General features: G+C 30.2%; 1 protein-coding gene across 1 annotated transcript in view; it reads left to right on the top strand.

Moving 5' to 3' along the window:
- The window catches only part of LOC129971102 (nephrin-like), a 62038-nt gene that overhangs the window by 11411 nt on the left and 32585 nt on the right, over positions 1-18042 (top strand). The window contains exons 2-5 of the mRNA XM_056084585.1: positions 2233-2322; positions 4847-5188; positions 7207-7314; positions 10916-11134. Coding sequence (XP_055940560.1) covers positions 2233-2322; positions 4847-5188; positions 7207-7314; positions 10916-11134 — 759 coding nt within the window. The remainder of the gene's footprint in view (positions 1-2232; positions 2323-4846; positions 5189-7206; positions 7315-10915; positions 11135-18042) is intronic.

The raw sequence follows: 18042 nt of genomic DNA, 5'->3' as shown, positions 1-18042 counted from the left end.
GGTCAAAAATCAAATAATAATAATAATAATAATTTATGATTTCTTTAAAAGTGTCATTTTTTTGGAGGATGCTTTCATTGGTTGCTATAACTAGTTTGATGTCTCAGTCTTTGAAAACATAATATTACGGATATAAGCATAGTAATGTCTTTCAATATTTTAATATGTACTGGCATGGGAATACAGGTAAAATTTTGGCACAATTTTGTTTTAATAATTTACTTATTTTTAATTGAATAACTTTTTAATTTTCAAATACAAGAAACTGAATATATAGGATAAGAAAATTAATACTTACGCCAAATATGTGATGTCCTTATTTATCAATCTGTTTATTTTTAAATGTAATGTATAATTCATGGAAATATAAAGTTTATATTGCCCTTGACCTATTGGTACTATTCCCCTTTTTATTTTAATTAGATGTGTTACACAAATGCCATATGTATTAGCAAAGGCTACAATTCATCCATAGCTTGATGTCCTGTATTATATACTTGAATTTGTAATATTAGTCGTTTCATCTATTTGCTACATTATAAATATATTCTTGGAAAAGTGAGGACAATATATTCCATAAGATTGGTAAAAATTCTGATAGGAAAATGACAATTTTTCTCGAATACATTAACATTTATTGAAAGTGTTACGTTAAATCTATTATTTATTAATCATGTTTTGTTCAGATGCAGTTTTTATCCGAATGTTGGAATCTCTATGTTCAAATTTCGAAAAATAGCAACAGTTCATATAAGAGAATTTATTAAATCTTATTTTTTTAAAATTTATTAAAACAGTTTGGAGCTTTGTGCAGCAGACGAAAATGTTCGTGTTTTGAAATATTATAACTTCTCCCAAACGTGCTCAACAAAATATTTACTCTTTAAGGTTTTTTTTTTAATATAAAAAATTATTTGTGGTTTTTTTTTTTTTTAAATCAAAGTTCGTCTCATTACAGAGTGTGTTCTTAAAATTTGGAAGAAAAAAAATAATCTTGCTGAAAATTTTGTTTCAAATCATCGCACAAAAATGATAATAAGATTTTTTTTAAATATATATTGTACATATAAATATATTTTATACAAATTATATTGATATATATTTTTTAATTTAGGACTTAATATATTTTTGTAATATACATATAATTTTTTAATCTGACTTCAGAAAAATTATAATTATAGTGGGGTGTTGTGGTTTTCTAAAGAACTGCCCGGCTTTAAATACCAATATTTTTAATCTTCACAAACACAGCTACATAATAAAATTCACAAACACTTATGTACTACACACACATAGAAAATTAGGTTAAAGAAAACGGTATGGTGGAGGGATTCCACCGTTCCCAGCCGAAAGCATTCGGGGTTAGCGCAAGGGTTGCGCATAAGGAAAAAGTCGACCTCAGGATGCAGGTCTCCCGTTCAACTGCTTATCTTCTGTAAAATGCCACAAAGGGGCGCTCTTTGCCCTAGGGGAAAAAGAGGTGCTACATAATATTTATTGAATCCAAGAACATAAATAAGATAAATTAATAATATAAATAAATAACATAAATAAAATAAATTATTGTCGGGGTTTCCGTACCTCATAACTTTCGAATAAAAAATATTACACAAAAACCGATTACGTATTCGTAAATTACAACTCAAAGAATTTTATTAATGATATTAAAGAGTAAAGCTTGCACAATTTACACTTTGTTGGCATTCAGCTGAAGGCGATTATGTATTCGTAAATTACAACTCAAAGAATTATGTATTCGTAAAATACAACTCAAAGAATTATGTATTCGTAAATTACAACTCAAAGAATTATGAATACGTAAATTACAACTCAAAGAATTATGTATTCGTAAAGTACAACTCAAAGAATCGCCTTCAGCTGAATGCCTACGAAGTGCAAATTGTGCAAGCTTTATACTTTAATATCATTAATAAAATTCTTTGAGTTGTAATTTACGAATACGTAATCGGTTTTTGCGTAATATTTTTTATTCGAAAGTTATGAGGTACGGAAACCCCGACAATAATTAATGAACACCCTGTATATAAAAGAAGGATTATACCTAATGGAAAGAAAAATCAATTATTTAATATCGGTTGATTTTCTTAAATTCTAAAAAAGTAGCAAAAGTAGTCTCGTATAAATTTTTAATGCAGCTGTATAAATAAAACGAGAAGCAGTTATAATATTTTATTAAACAGCAGCTGAGTAATGTTCTGTTTGTTTTTTCAGTGTTGTGTAAGCGAACTTCAGCAGCTGAAAAAAGATCATTGTTCCTATACTTAACTTTCATACTTTTGCTGATGAAAAATGTTACAAATGGTAAGTAACGACAAAATATTTGTTTTATTTGCATCCTATTCGTGCTGTAGCAACTTCACGTTTTTCCATATTTGAATCATGATGAATTTCGAATCTTTTTCTCAATAAGTTCACCCGTTTGAAATGGAAAATTAAAATCGGAAAACGATGCTTAGCGTCGAAAAAAAATGAAACATGATTTTTAGTATTTAAGTATCAAATGAACTATGGTTTATAAAAGGTAAGCTGAAAAAGTGTCCATTCATTCTCTAAATAGTTCAGAAGACCGTATAAAGAGGGTCTCTAGCTGATTAATTGAAAAATAAAATATAGATTACCAAAATTCAAAAACAATAAATTGAAAAAAAAATGAATAGAGAGGGAGAGAAAAATTTGGGTAAATTAAATAAATAATATTAAAGATATAAGCATATAAAATATATAAAACAAAATTAAAAACTTAAACATGTTATAAAATGTGTTTTTCCATACAGAAAGATAAAAGTGTATTGATAATAAAAACTATATGTATAAAACATGGCAAAGAAATCGCTCTTTTTACTTAATGTTGAATGGCAACGGTAAAATGTAAATAAATATTTTTGCAGCTGCAATTATTCAACACTTTACTAATTAAGAGAGCAGAAAAATATTAGAAATGCTTTGGAGAGATATCACCATGCCACCAAAAATACCATTCAGTCAGAAGAAAAATACAAAAGAAATCAAGAAACAGGTGTTAATAGAAAGTATAATCCAGCACTAAAATAACCTAACCGTCACTAGATGGATAACTGCTATAACTTATACTTATGGAAGTTGATGACTTCTCTCCCAAAATGGCTTTCACATTTCCTTAAAACTCAAAAAAATTACCTCTTTAATAATATAAAATTCATTTATGCATATCTTTTCTTATTTTTAATAAAAATTTGTAATGCAATACACGATCTGCAACTATAATATGAATTGATAAATTGTAGTTAATTTTTTTTTGTCTCAGGTTGCAACAAGGCTTTGCCAGTGATCCTTTTAACAAAATAAGAAATCCAGTATTCGATTTATTGGCTCATAATTGCTCTGTTTGATCGAAGCACTAAATACGGCGGTTTCGGAGCATCTGTAGTTTTGATATTCAAATTCACTTATTTTAACAAATGATCGCATGTTTTTGCCAATATTAAAATTAAGATTTATAAAATTTTCTTTAAACATTTCTCTAACATTTTCTTTTCCACCTTCATTTCGAAATATATACATATTTTTCATTTACACTAATCAGTGGCACACGGATTAAATTAAATTCATTTTTTCAGTTGTATCGAATAAAAAGGTGAATTATTAAAAAAATGTATTTCATATTCATGGTTAGTAGCCTAAAAACTCAATAATCTTGGCAATCAAACTGGTCGTCAAAAAAGGCTAGTTTATTTTATTATTCCAGGTTCAAATTGAGATTTCATGCTGAGCGTGGGACTTAGACCATTTTACATTACCTGGGATTTTCAAGAATAATATGCATATCGCGAAAAATTATTAAAAGGGTAGAATCAGAAAAAAATTATGCATTTATTAACTTTTATTGCATTTTAAAAAAGTTGTCAGATAATACTTAAGTGATTAAAAGCTTGTTCAAAATGAACATCTTCGACACTTAAACAAAACTGCATTCTTTTTCAAATACTTGTTCATATGCTATCGAGTTACAGGCTTTTTTAATTCATTCACAATGATCTACAAAATGCATTCTGCCAAAGTCAATTCATTTTTTATTTCAGGCATAATGCCAATCAAAACTAACTCTATATACCGGTCACCGTTCAATATCTTTTCTGTAAAAAGTCAACTAAAGAATTTTTTAAAAACTCCCCATCACATATTTATAGAAAATTAGAAATGGTGATGAACTTCTTATATGAAGAATGGATTTTAAGTCATTGTTTTGAATATCAATATTGCTTCCATGGTTGATAGATGTAAAATAGAGTTGCAGTTAACAAAAACTCCGTGAGCGCAGCCTCTAAGGTCAACGCTACCCTAAGAAACAATATATATTATTTACTTCAACCTAAAAATTAAGATGTCTCTATTTGTGTTTGCAAATATTGATTACTGCTAAATAATTATCTAAATCCTTTTTCAGTGAATTAATATTTTTATTGAAGGTAAAAAAGGTTTCTATATTGGTATTCTCAGAATCCACATTTCTCAGCTTTCAGTACAAAAGTAACTAGGAACCAAATACCACACTGGATCAATTAAAAAGAATAGTACTAGGTACTTCCAAAATAATAGAACAGTAGTCCAAAGAAATAGAATAGTAGTCCAAATAGAAAGAATAGTACTTCCAAAAATATATTAGTCTACATAAAGATAAAAATATAATATAAAAGATACTAATATACTTACAAAATAATAATGGATTCATACACAAAGATGAGGCATAATTGTTGTATTATTATAACAGACAAATTCTATGCATTAAAGTTGACTTTAATTCGAAATATATGACCTCTTAGTATTTATCTGTTTCCATTTTTCACAGAGATTCTGGAAGTGGATGTTTGTCCTGGTTCCACCGTTTCCCTTCCCTGTCCAGCCCTCGCCCCCATCCAGGTCAACGACCGCGCCCTCGCTGCCTTCTGGTACAAAGATGACCAGGTGACCCCTTTCTACATGGTTGACGCGCGTTCGAGTCCTTCAATTGAACAAGGCAAGCACCGCCAGCTGTCCAGCTTAGGGAACAGGGCCACATTCAATGTGTCCACTAGTCCAGCTATATTGTATCTGGACGTCGAAACCAAAGAGGATGCGGGCACTTACGTGTGTCGGGTAGATTCCTATAGGTCACTTACAAGGACTTCTACTGTCAAGTTGATTGTACTATGTAAGAATTCTTAACTATATTATATATTATGTAATTAAGAATATTTATATAGTTATTGACTGTTATGCCTAATTATAAAATGTATTCACATAATAGTTAATATATTTAATAGTTTGCCTAGTTGGAATTTTAATGCTGTCATGCCTTAAATTTCATAGATATACAAAGAAATTGAAAATAATAAAATGCGATAAAATAAAGTTTGCTACCTAAATTCATTAATTTTTATTTATTAGAACTGCAACGCTCCTATTATGGCGAACACGATGCTTTTCAGTATCAAACTACAGAAATAATTTTTTCGAACATCCTGAAATTCTTTGTCAGCTAGCCAGTTCTTTCAGTACCGCCGTCCTGCTTTAGCGGCAGGGGTACTGAATGATCAAACCTGCTCAAGAATAACACAGGGACTGTGACCTTTTCTCTAATGGCCATCTCCGGCACCGTCGCAGACAATTGTCTCTCTTGGGCGATACATCCCATAACATGGGGGATGCATCTTTGCATTTTTCCGTAATTTGATAAGCACCATCTTTCTAATCAGGCTGGCACTTCGAAAAAAAGCAATGTTATTAATAATGACAATAATGGAGCCAAAGAGGTTCCATTACCGATATTTTTATATCTCATTGAAGAATTTGAAGTAAAAAACTCGTTCACTTATATGATGACTTCTCATCTCCATATTCGTCGTCTCTGCCTAAACATGTAGGTTTTAGAGAAAAGAGAAATTTAAAAGAGATCCTAGATCCATTCCTCTCCATATTTACTTCATGTATTAATATGCAAAAGTTATTCGTTATCGCTATTAAAATATATTTTTCTTTCATATTGAAGTACTAATCTACTGTCCGTTTTAGTATCCTGAAACGACCTGTTTTCGACGATTCTACCTTTCTAAAGGGGTAGACTCGGAAGGATGTGTGTCATTATTTTATTGTTAAATGTAAACATATCTTCCTTTCATCTTTCCTCTCACTCCTAATTTGTCGAAATAAACTCATCCTTATAGCGTCAAACAATACTGTTACGAACCTGTTATGCTGCTTCCCAGCATAGTTGGTTCCATAGGAGGTCCCAAAGCTTGGCGACCATTTGACGACTTGGCGACGAATTTGGCGACTTTGGGGTCCAAATAAATTATACCCGAAACATCGAGAAATTTCCCGATCCGTCCAGTAGGAACCGAGTTACGCCTCGAACGTTCCTGATTGGTTGAGAGGCTTCTAGCCCCGCCTCCCGAGACCTATAAAAGGAAGCAGCCGCAGCTGCCGGGCAGTCGTGAACCAGTGGTGAATTGAGCAGAGTAGTCGGAATCGACAGTAAAAGACTGGCCTTCCAGAAATAAGCGGAGCAGCGACGGAGTGAAGCTGGTGCTGAACTAAGCTGTGTGCTACTGTCTGCAGTAGAGTCTGTTGTATGCTGCTGTTCATGCTGTTTTGTATGCTGCTTCGTCTCGGCTGAAGATAATCGTCTTCTGTGCTGTATATAGTTGTCGTCTTTGTGCTGTCCTGTGTGTCTTCGTGTAAATAAACGTCGTTGTTTCATTTTCTACTGCCGCCTGCTGATTGAGTGTTCTCCACACCATATAACTCCCACTATCCAAACGAACCCGGGAAATTTCGTAACAATACACAGATGAATTTACAGAAGTCATGTGCGCCAAATGGCAACTAAAGATGCGACTGCATGTCGAAAATTGGATTATTCCTTCTAAAAACTTCAAAGAAATAATGCGCCTTTGCGTCTTCCCATAATTTGATAAACACTGTCTTTCCAAATCCTTCTAAGCAGGCAGGCACTTCTAAAATGAACAGTGTGATTAATAATAACAATAAGTATTGAAATTCTCTTAAATTAATTTGGAAGGGGAAATTTTTGTATTGAGTTGTTAAATAGCATTAATTGAAAGTGAAGGTGCCATTCAGTTGTGTTGAGACAACCTATGCATATTTCTTATCATATTTTTTCTTGTTAGTTTTCACTGTGTGTGTATTATATGTATGTTTCTTTAACAGCTCCTACTCCCAAACTTTTCATTTACGAAGGTGAAAAGCTATTGAGTGACATTGCAGGTCCTTACAGAGAAGGCTCTGATTTGGAACTAACTTGCGAACTAACTGGAGGTGAGGAAGTTTTGATGAAATTTCAGCACGATTTTGGTAATGGTATGAAATCAATGATTTTGTAATATAATAAGAACAGTGATTAAAAAGTACAGAGAAGGGTGTTATAATTTCAAGATTAAAACATGCGAGTGAAAACGGTTAGCAGATAAAGTTCTTTAATCTTTCTATGAATACAGCGGAAACTAAGAGATCGTAGTTCCTTTATTATTGTACAGAAGAGCCAGGAAACTATCTTATTGTCGTATTTACTTTGGCAGTAAAAATTGAATGAAATTTGTCTCTGATTTCGTTGAATTACAGACATAAACCAATAATAATCCTCTATTTCGATATTTCGATTTTCATGAAATTTTTATCAGTTGAGAGGCGATTCAATTGGTATTCAAGAAAACTATTCTTCTTTTTGATCTGCACAGAATATTAGAAATCGGTTATGCGTCTAAAACCAAAATATTTAGCCAGAATGGATTGAATAAAGCAAGCTAATATTTGTACCAGTAGCGTAACTAGAATAGGATATATGACAACCAAAACTGTACAGAGAATCTACATGCAAAGGTTCTTTCATGGCAATATCTGAGGGTGTTGCCAAAGTTTACCAATACCTGTGGGGTGATTTATGCAAAGTTGAAAGAAAGTTTATGGGTGGCACAAGAGTTTTTTTGAGCAGTTCAAACTCTCAAATTCGAAAATAGCGATATTTAAAACATTGATATATATCATCCAAGATTTCAGTTCAAATGCACGTGAGAATCATTGGAAATATGATCACTATATTGGAAGATATATTTTCTACTGTTGCTGAAAAATTATCAGAAATAAAATGGAGCGCAAATATGTTCTTATGTCTGATTGAAAGAAAATATGAGATGGGTTAAAGAAATTTGTGGACCATACTGCAAGAGATACCTTGCGTTATCAAGTCCCTATAAGCTCAACCATTATCCATTCAATTACTTACAGCTTTAAAAAAAGCAAGTAAACAACAACTATAACTTCATTCCTGAAATTGCAGGGAAACAAACGTTATTTAGAAACATGAACTATTTTGGAAAGGACAATGCAAAAATCAAATATATAAACCACTTATTTAACATGCTTTTCAGCAAATAATGGCGGCCGTTTATTTTTTACATCTGAAATAATGATCTTAATATATTTATTATTTTTATTTATAATATTTATTATTTTTTCAAAAAAAAAAACTTTGGTAAACCGGGTATTTTTTAACATTGAACGAGAAGATTGAGTTGTAAAATTATTTCTATGTAAATAGTTTGTAATCGACATTTTGCAACTATAATGGCACAAATATAAAAAAATAGTGCCAAAATTATCTAAGACTTTATTATCTTTGATGTTTTAAGAAAGATATAAGAAATTGTTTATTGAAAAATTCTCTCAATAAGTGGCACAATTTTAATTTTCATGCAAGGTTTTTTAATTTTGTTTCAGACATATGGAATAAATGCATATCTTACAAACTTAATGATTCATTTAAATTTCTGTTCTTCCAAACTAAATAAATAAATAAATTTTTACAATGTTTTTTTTTTTTTTTTTTTTTTTTTTTAATTCTGAGAATCGTTTGCTTGCAATTCTTACCGAAAACGTTAATTTTCTTGTATTAAACTTATCGGGTTTTATAATTTTGCTATTTATTTGTTTATTCTTTCCTCCGAAAATATTAATTTTCTTGAATTGTGTTTTAAAATTTTGTTAATTATTTGCATGTTTCTTTTTCCAAAAGAGCTAACCTTTACTGTGTTAAATTTGTGTTTATTTATAGTATTCCCATTAATTACGAGTTTGTAATTTCTTAATTTTATTCCGTTTTCCAAAAATATTTATCGTTATTGTGTTATATTTATCGTGTTTTTATAATTTTGTTGATTATTTGCCAGTTCTTTTACGAAAAAAATGTTGTTTATTTATTCTTTTTTTTCAGAAATGCTAATCTTTACTGCATTAAATTTATTGTCTTTTATAATTTATTTAGTTATTTAACTATTCCTTTTTCCAAAAAATATTAGATTTTACTGTGTTAGATTCATTTTGTTTTGTGATTTTTGTTATTCATTCACTTGTTGTTGTTTTCGAAAATATTTATTTTGCTGTGTTCTAGTTATTTTGTTAGCGTCGTTTATTATAGATTTTATCACCAAAATTTTAAAACTATGTTATATTAATTTTTTTTTTATCTTGTAAATCATTTTTCTTTAAATTCTCCACCCAGCGCTTAATATTAGTAATATCGGACTATTTATTCATTTTGATTTTGTCCATTACTTTTTCTCAATAGTTAACTCTTATTTCATTAAATGATTGACTTTGTTTTAAATCTTTAAATCGCTAGCTTGTACTTATCTCCACTAATTAAATTCTACTGTATAGAATCAATTCTGCATATTTTTATAAGCAATTATTTTTCTTAACTTGTTTTGCGTTGATGAAGACAGAATTCGATTGATTCGATGCCACTGTTGTTCTTTTACATGAAAATTTAAAACATTTTGTTCATTTATATGTTTTTGATATTTTAAAATTTCCAGAAATTAATAATCAGTTAATTGATTCATTTAATTTCAGTTTTATACGAATGTCATAATATAATTGCGAATTTGTAAGTATAAAGGGTTAATTAATTGCAGTGGAGTATGGATCCAAAACAAATTCAAATTAAACCAGACTGTGTGCATGTAACATTATGTTATAACAAAGGACCAGACGAAAATTCGGTTTTAAAAAACGAAATTAATTATAAAGGGATTGAATTATTCGAAGCTCATACGACCAAAATAATAATTCTATTTAGCAAAAATTTCGAATCAAGCAAAACTGTAAGCCTTGTGTTCCGTGTCCATTGCTTCATTATATTATAATAATGTTTCAGTTAAAAAATTCGAATTAAAATACTCAGATTAACTAGAGTGAAGCCTGGATGATTTGAAGCTAAAATAAAATTTCGAATCATCTAAAATTCCTAATTAAACAAAACTAAGTTCGAAAAACACTATGTTATAGTAACAGAGTAGACGAAAATTCGATGCAAAGGGCCAAAATTATAGTGGAATTCAATAATTTGAAATTCACGAGATCAAAATAAAAATTCGATTTCGCTGAAAATTCGAATTAAACAAAACTTTATGTCTTTAACATTATATTATAACAACGGACAAAGAAAAATTCGAATTAAAATGCTCAAATTAATTACAATGAAACTTGGATGATTCAAATCTACAAAAAAATAAGAATTCGAATTTTTCAAAGTATCCAAAATTTCTAATTAAACTGTGTTCCGAGTTATGTTATAGCCAAAACACCAAAGAAAAAATTCGAAAGTGTTCCGAGTTATGTTATAGCCAAAACGCCAAAGAAAAATTCGAATTAATAAGTTCAGTTGTGTCAAGTTCCATGGTAATGGATAAACTGATTAGATTTCGCAACTTTATACGTATGAATTGCTAATTAAAAACTAAAATGTAGGAAATAAATGAAATAAAAATTCGCATTTTTTAAGACTGTTACAAAACTATTTTTCTTAAAAATAGCTTTCCTTAAATTTATTTCATTTCCATTTCTTCCACCCGATGTGCAGCGGAGGAGTCGCTCCCGATGCAGGTGCTGTGGACGATCCGCGGGCAGGTGGTGGACTCCACGTTCAAGGTGCTGCCGTCCGGGAAAATCCGGAACGATTACCGGCTGAGGAGCATCGAGCGCAACCTGTGGATGGTGGCGGTGACGTGCGTGGCGGCCAGAAGTCCCAACGTCACGCACCAGCCCTTCCTCGTCGCATCCGTCCAGCTTGATCTCTTCTGTATGTTAGTGTCCAAGCACATCCTCTTTTTTTTTTTTTTTTTTTTTTTCTGTTTTTTCCGTTTTATTGCAGGAATTTATATTTAGGATTTACTGACTTACTTTCAAAAATTGATACTCATATCTTCCAAAACAATCTTATAAAAGATGTTTTTATTTTATTTTAAGACTAAAAAAAATTACCTTTTTAATGACATAAATTACTTTTGCGTACAGTTTTTCATTTTACTTTAATAATATTTTTAATTCAATTTGATACACGATCAGAAACAATGTTTTTACAGGATTCAAACTCTTCATCAAAACATTCGAACATGCGCTTTTGCCAATCATACAATCTGTAGTAGAATTTTCATTTCCGTTTTTATTTTGTAATATGTACGCTTTATAAATTGCAGTAAATTGTTTTAATTGAATTCGTGTATTTTAGACGTATTAAATAACTTGGTGAAAGATTTTTTTTAATGAAATGCATCCTATGGTAATGATTTAACAGCCGAATAAGTTAATAATCTGGGCGAACAAATTGGTTGTCGAAGACAGCTAGTAATAAATGAGATATCTATTTTGACTTAAAATATATTTTAAAATTTGATATATATTTATTCTGTTCGAAAATATGGCACAGATTTTAAGGTAATTGCTACTAATCTATACTAATAATAAAGATTAGTGTGTGCGTGCGCCCATGAGCGTTTATGTGAATGTAAGTGTGTGCATGTGTCCGTCAATTTCAACTGCATAATCAAGAAAACCATAATGGTGTTTGGGAATTTTCTAATTTCTTGCATCAGATTTTTTTAATGTTTTGAAACAGAACAACAATGCTCGTCGATAATATTCCAATAATTTTTTAAGGTAATACCATGATGGTTTCGAATGTAGCATTATTTGAAAGATTGACTCTAATTTCCAGAGCAAAACACGAATTGAATTCCTACTATAATATGCTCATAGCGCTCAAATCACTCTAAGACTCTTGCCACCTTAAATCACACTGTGTAACTGTGCCAGGAAGTCGAAGATTTGGCTAATTGTAGTGTGTGTGTATTTTGCCTTTCTACAGAGCAAACCATGAACCTGTAGCTATCAATCTTGGCACACATATACCAAGTAAAGTGGGAATATGCACCTTAGAACAATTTTTTACAAAAATTATTTACAGTTTTAATTAATTAAAAATAATATGGAATTCTGGTGTTTTTCCGTGATAACCTCCGAAAGTATTACTGTACAAAAACGAAATTTACACCGTTTCAAAATATTTTTTTTTAAAAATTTCTCTTTAATAATACCAGTTTAATGATTTGGGAATTTCCCTTAAATTTTGACAATTTAAAAAATTATTTTTATGCTTAATTATTAACAATATAATACATTGTTGCTTTGAATTTTAAACCATTTTCATTGTTTCCTCAAATACTTAATTGCATGATTTTCTTTCATTATTGAAAGCTAAAAAAGAAGGATTCTGTTTAGTTTCTGTGTAGTATACGAGACAAAACCAATGGAAGTGGTCTTTTCAAAACTTACTCGCATACTAATAAAGGTACACACGAGAACACTTTGCATAGCATCGGGATACAATAGTTAAAAAACATTAACCTTTGGCTTGAATTTGACTATTGTATTAAATCTATTGTTTCATCCTTGGAGAGTTTATTTGGCGATTAATCCCTGACTTGCGTTTCTAAAAATCAAATTTGTGTTTTAGACGTGTTTTTCTAAACCGACTGAAACAAAAAATCGACACAAAGCTACACTTATAGTCACAAAATCTCATATCAAATCTGATATCATTGCATTTTTGAGTTATCGCTTTTATATGCTTTTGAAAATACAGACCGACAGACGATCAACTACTTGTCGGCTTTCGCTAAAAGTTGATGGGTGTCTGCACTATAAATGCTAAATCTATATACCGAATTTTATCCACCTCTTTTAGCCCTTTTCGTTTTGTAATTATTATGTTAACGTATATTCGGATAGCCAACAGACAGAATTCTACTGCGTCAGATTTCAGAACAGATTTTTCTTAAAATTTGATAGAAATCTGCAAAGTTGGTGTAAAGACCGTATACCAAATTTCATCCGTCAAGATCAAAGTGTTTTTTAGTTATCTTTGTCACAGACAAACAGAGATAATTCCAAAAATGCGTTTTTCGAACTCAGGTCTGAAGCGTGAAGACTCGCCAAAATGCCGAGTTTTAATTTTTGGACGATTACAATACTGTCTTTGTACTTCGTGTACGAGAAAGTACTAAGAAAGTAAAGTTACAATATCGCAAAATTCTGGAGATAGAAAAACCGGATACTTACATTTTTAATAGCACTATGATGTTATGGGACTGTCTTCTTTAGAAAAGTTCATGTACACAATAAATACAACTTAGCGACAACAATTAAAATAATACAGCTTTAATGTCGGACAATTTGGAGAGATCATAAAAATGGAGTTGTAAAAAATGCTTTATGTAAAATCAAATATAGCCAATACTTCCGACAAATCAGCTGGTACCCGAGGTGAATTTATGATACACATTTACAAGTACAATGTGTACCCAGTTTTTGTACAGTATATACAATACATAGTACATACGAGTATATACATTTTATATACAATACATGTGTATACAGTGTCTCACAAAAGTGATGCGACACTTGTGCTTTACAAAAGGAAACTGTAATAAAATAAATAAATAAACATGTACAAAAAATTTTTTGGTGTGTTTCATATTTAAAGTTAGTAACAATTATTACATAACATACATTTTGTCAAAATATTAAAATATCAATTTAATAAAAATACAATTGTTTGGAACGGAGCAAAAAATGGCTCACATAAGTGATGGGACACTTACTTTTCCATCAAGTATTTATCCAAAAATTTTACTTTTTAAAAGGTTTTAATATTTTGTTGGATTTCCTTTTACTTTTAAAACATGATTTAATCTTCTTGGGATGAATTCGACTCATTTTTTTGTGATTTCTGGTTTTACCCTATTCTTCTTGAAGCACCGATTTTAATTGTTGTTGTGAAAAAATGGTGTGTTTTCGAATTCTTGATTCCAATTCTTGCCAAATATTCTCTATGGGATTTAAGTCTGGAGATTGTGGTGGTGTTTTTATTATTTCAGGACAGTTATACAGCAGCCAGAGTCTAACGTTCAAAGCAGTGTGCTTGGAGTCATTGTCCTGGTAGAATTTAAAATCGTTATGAAGGTTCAATTTTCGTGCTGAAGATTTCAAATTTTGCTTTAAAATGTCAATATACTTGTACTGATCCATTATACTGTCAATAAAAACAAGATTACCAACTCCAGCGGACGACATACATCCCCATACCATAACTCCTCCTCCACCAAGTTTTACTGTTGGCACCAAGTTCTGTTTGTGAAGTTCTTCCCTGGGTTTTCGCCACACCAAGATTCCACCGTCAGGACCAAATATATTAAATTTACACTCATTAGCAAATATAACTTTATTCCAGTAATCATAATTCTTATTTATGTTGGATTTTGCGAAAGCTAGTCTGAGTTTTCTATTCTTTTCACTTACGAAGATTTTTTTCCTGGCTACTCTACCGTGATATCCAGCAGATCGAATTACCTTTCTAATAGTTTCAGGATTAACAATTATTCCATATAATGCTTGTAAATCAGCAGTAACTTTAGGAGCACTCTTTCTTGGATTTATTTTTTAATATTTCGAACGATAATTCGCTTTATTCCATTGGATAGCTTTGATGGTCGGCCAGGTCTTCTTTTATCCTGAATAATATGATTCTTTTTATATCGTTTAATGATATTGAAAACTGGTTGAATGACTCAAGTTAACTGCTTCAGCAGTTTTTCTAATAGATTTTCCACGTTCGATATGCAAATTACTAACTAATTTTCGAATTTCAGGCGAAGTTTCTTTTCGTTTAGCATTCATGGCTGCACAGAGCTAAAAAACACAAAAATTCCATAACAAACTGAGGAGAAATACTGCAGACGATTTTATAAATTATTGCCAGTTGCTTTTGAGTAAAAATAAAACCACCAAAAATATTTTTACTGCTTATTTCAGACGATTTTTGTTGCATATCTAATGTTGTCCCATCACTTATGTGAGCTATTTTTTGCTCCGTTCTAAACAATTGTATTTTTATTAAATTAATATTTTAATATTTTGACAAAATGTATGTTATGTAATAATTGTTACTAACCTTAAATATGAAACACACCTACAAAAAATGTGTACATGTTTTTTAATTTATTTTATTACAGTTTCCTTTTGTAAAGCACAAGTGTCCCATGACTTTTGTGGGACACTGTATATGATACAAAGTGTACCATAATTTTACCATATTTGCAATATATGTGTACTACGTGTCGCAATACGATCGCGGTTAATATTATGATTTTCATCTGCATTATATTATCAAAAATCTCTGCCCTAAACCAAACGTTTACCAAAATATTTGTTTAGTGTGATCGCTATGTCCTTTAATGTTATCAAGTTTTGAAAATTGATCGATTCTTCTTTCCAGCCAATGTTAATGATGGATGTTAATAGAATTTTTTACTTTGCTTGTAAAGAAATGTCTATGAGTCATTTTTTTTATAGGATGAATTTCATATTCTCATGTCTGAACTAAAGTGATCTGGATTGATTTAAATCGACAGTTATGCTATCAGATCTGGCTTGAAATCCGTTAAATGGCTATACTGAATATAAAAACTGTCATTGATTTGAATGTTAAAGGCAAAACTGAAATTTTTAACAAATATGAAAGTTTACCTAAAGTTGGTTAATGCAACACTGCAGGGCAGCTGAAAAGTTCACAGCCTCTTCTTTGTGGCAAAAGTGTATTGATTGATTTTACTCAATTCGTTGATTGTTATCAATCGGCCACTGTTATCAAAATTCTGAAAACCCAAATTGATCACAATAAGCGTACTACTACCTATAACACTGACCGAATGTAAAGAGAAAAATCAGTACACTGACTGAGAGATTCTGTCATATTTTTTTTCCCTGCAATACCAAATGTACAATTTTTTAAAAAATTCAAATTTCTTTCGAAAAATAAGAATTGGTGGAGAGAAAAGCGACCACTCAGAATATACTTCGAAGATATGAGCTAATATATAAATTAAAAATTTGCGAAATAGGCCCAGTGGTTGGGACTGATTCCTTGAAATTTGAGCTGTTCAGATATTTTAAATATGCATACAAAAATATTAATTAAGTAGAATAAGTTTATTGATTGAACACATAAACATTATTTCAAATGTTCAGTCATTTCATTTGAAGAGGAGGAGTTTTGTCATGTTTGGGATTTCTTCTGAATATATTAAGCTAATCGTCTTTGGCAACCAACTGATTCGTTTTTATTATTGCTTTCTTAGAATTTCAATTATTGATACGAAATGCTTGATTACGTAAAAGTAAATTTTTGTTATTTGATAATACTGCGAAATATGAATTGAATGAAAATTGAAGTTAATGTGAAAATGAATTATCTTTTTCTGCTACTATTTTCGCAATAAAATAAAAAGCATAGAAATTACCATTAGATTTCAACATTGTTAATCTAATGCTGAAAAAAATTCAAATTTGAAGTTCGTGCCATGTTTTTAACCGGCTCTTAATAGTAACAGATTTGCAAATAATTAATAATGCAAAGAAACGCTTGTTTTCACTTTTTCAATCAGAATATGTCAGAGAAAAAAACCTATATTATAATAATTTCAAACTTATAATGGAATAAATATTCTATAATTAGAAAGTAGATAAAATGCCCATTATTATATTATGAAACTAGCCGCCTTTGGCGACCAGTTGGTGCGCTTGTATTAAAGCATATTAAAAACATCAACAAAATATTTTTGAACCTCAGCAAATATAAACATTTTTATACAAAGTATTTTTATAACTCAGCAAAATATTTTTAAAATTTACGTTATGATAAATATATAAATTGTATTATTAATAAATAGTTTGTACACTGTTCTATTCATTGTAATGTACATTTTCCCTAATTTTTGGCCTATAACTTTATATGATAGGAAAGAGCAAAAATTTTTAAAATGAGCGGCTTCTAAAACATTTTCATCATTGCTTGATTCTACAGTTAAACTTAAATTGTAAGTACAACAAAATTTCAGAATTTTTGTTTAAAGCGTGCTTTATATTAAACATGGAAAAATAAATCGACTCGTCATGATCACAGCAGTGAAGGGGAAAAGCTTAAGGTGATATATTAGTAACAAAAAGGAAAATGATTTGTGCTTCATTCCAATAAATATATTTATATTGTTGTAAAATGCGCTTAAAATATTTTATAAAGATTAATTAAAAATAGAAAAAAATTATATAACAAAAAATTGGTAATGATATTCCTACCAAAATTTGAGAGAAATCCGCTCAAGGGAAGTCTGTCTGTTCCGGCTATCTGATTACAAGTGACCAAAATAACTACAAAACGTAAAGAAAGTTTGAAAATAAATTTCTTTTTGATGAGATGTGAATTTTAATTTTATCAATTTTCCAAAATAGCGGATGTGATTGTATAAGAAATATGCATTAAAATGTGTTTGCTAAAAGTTGTTCTTACAACAAAAATATTTGAAATGTTTCAAAACTGTAAATCAACTGCAGAAAATACGTCGATGAATCTGACGTTCTGGCAGATCATCCTCTTCGTTTTATCAACATGTAGATAGACCAGAGCATTGCTGTTTAATTATTGTCATTTAGAATTAAAGGCATTATTGAACAAGTTCTTATATACAAAAAGTCGAAATCAACAAAAATTGTGGAGTTTAGTTTTAGTTATATTAACGTCTCGTTTTAAAGCACCACTAAGGCTATTTTGGGACGGATCTCATAATTTTTAAACGTGATCAGATGATGAAGATG

Source organism: Argiope bruennichi, chromosome 1 (genome assembly GCF_947563725.1).
Source record: "Argiope bruennichi chromosome 1, qqArgBrue1.1, whole genome shotgun sequence".
Classification (NCBI taxonomy): Eukaryota; Metazoa; Arthropoda; class Arachnida; order Araneae; family Araneidae; genus Argiope; species Argiope bruennichi.
The sequence above is the reverse complement of the archived record's forward strand: the minus strand, read 5'-3'. Positions and strand labels throughout refer to the sequence as shown.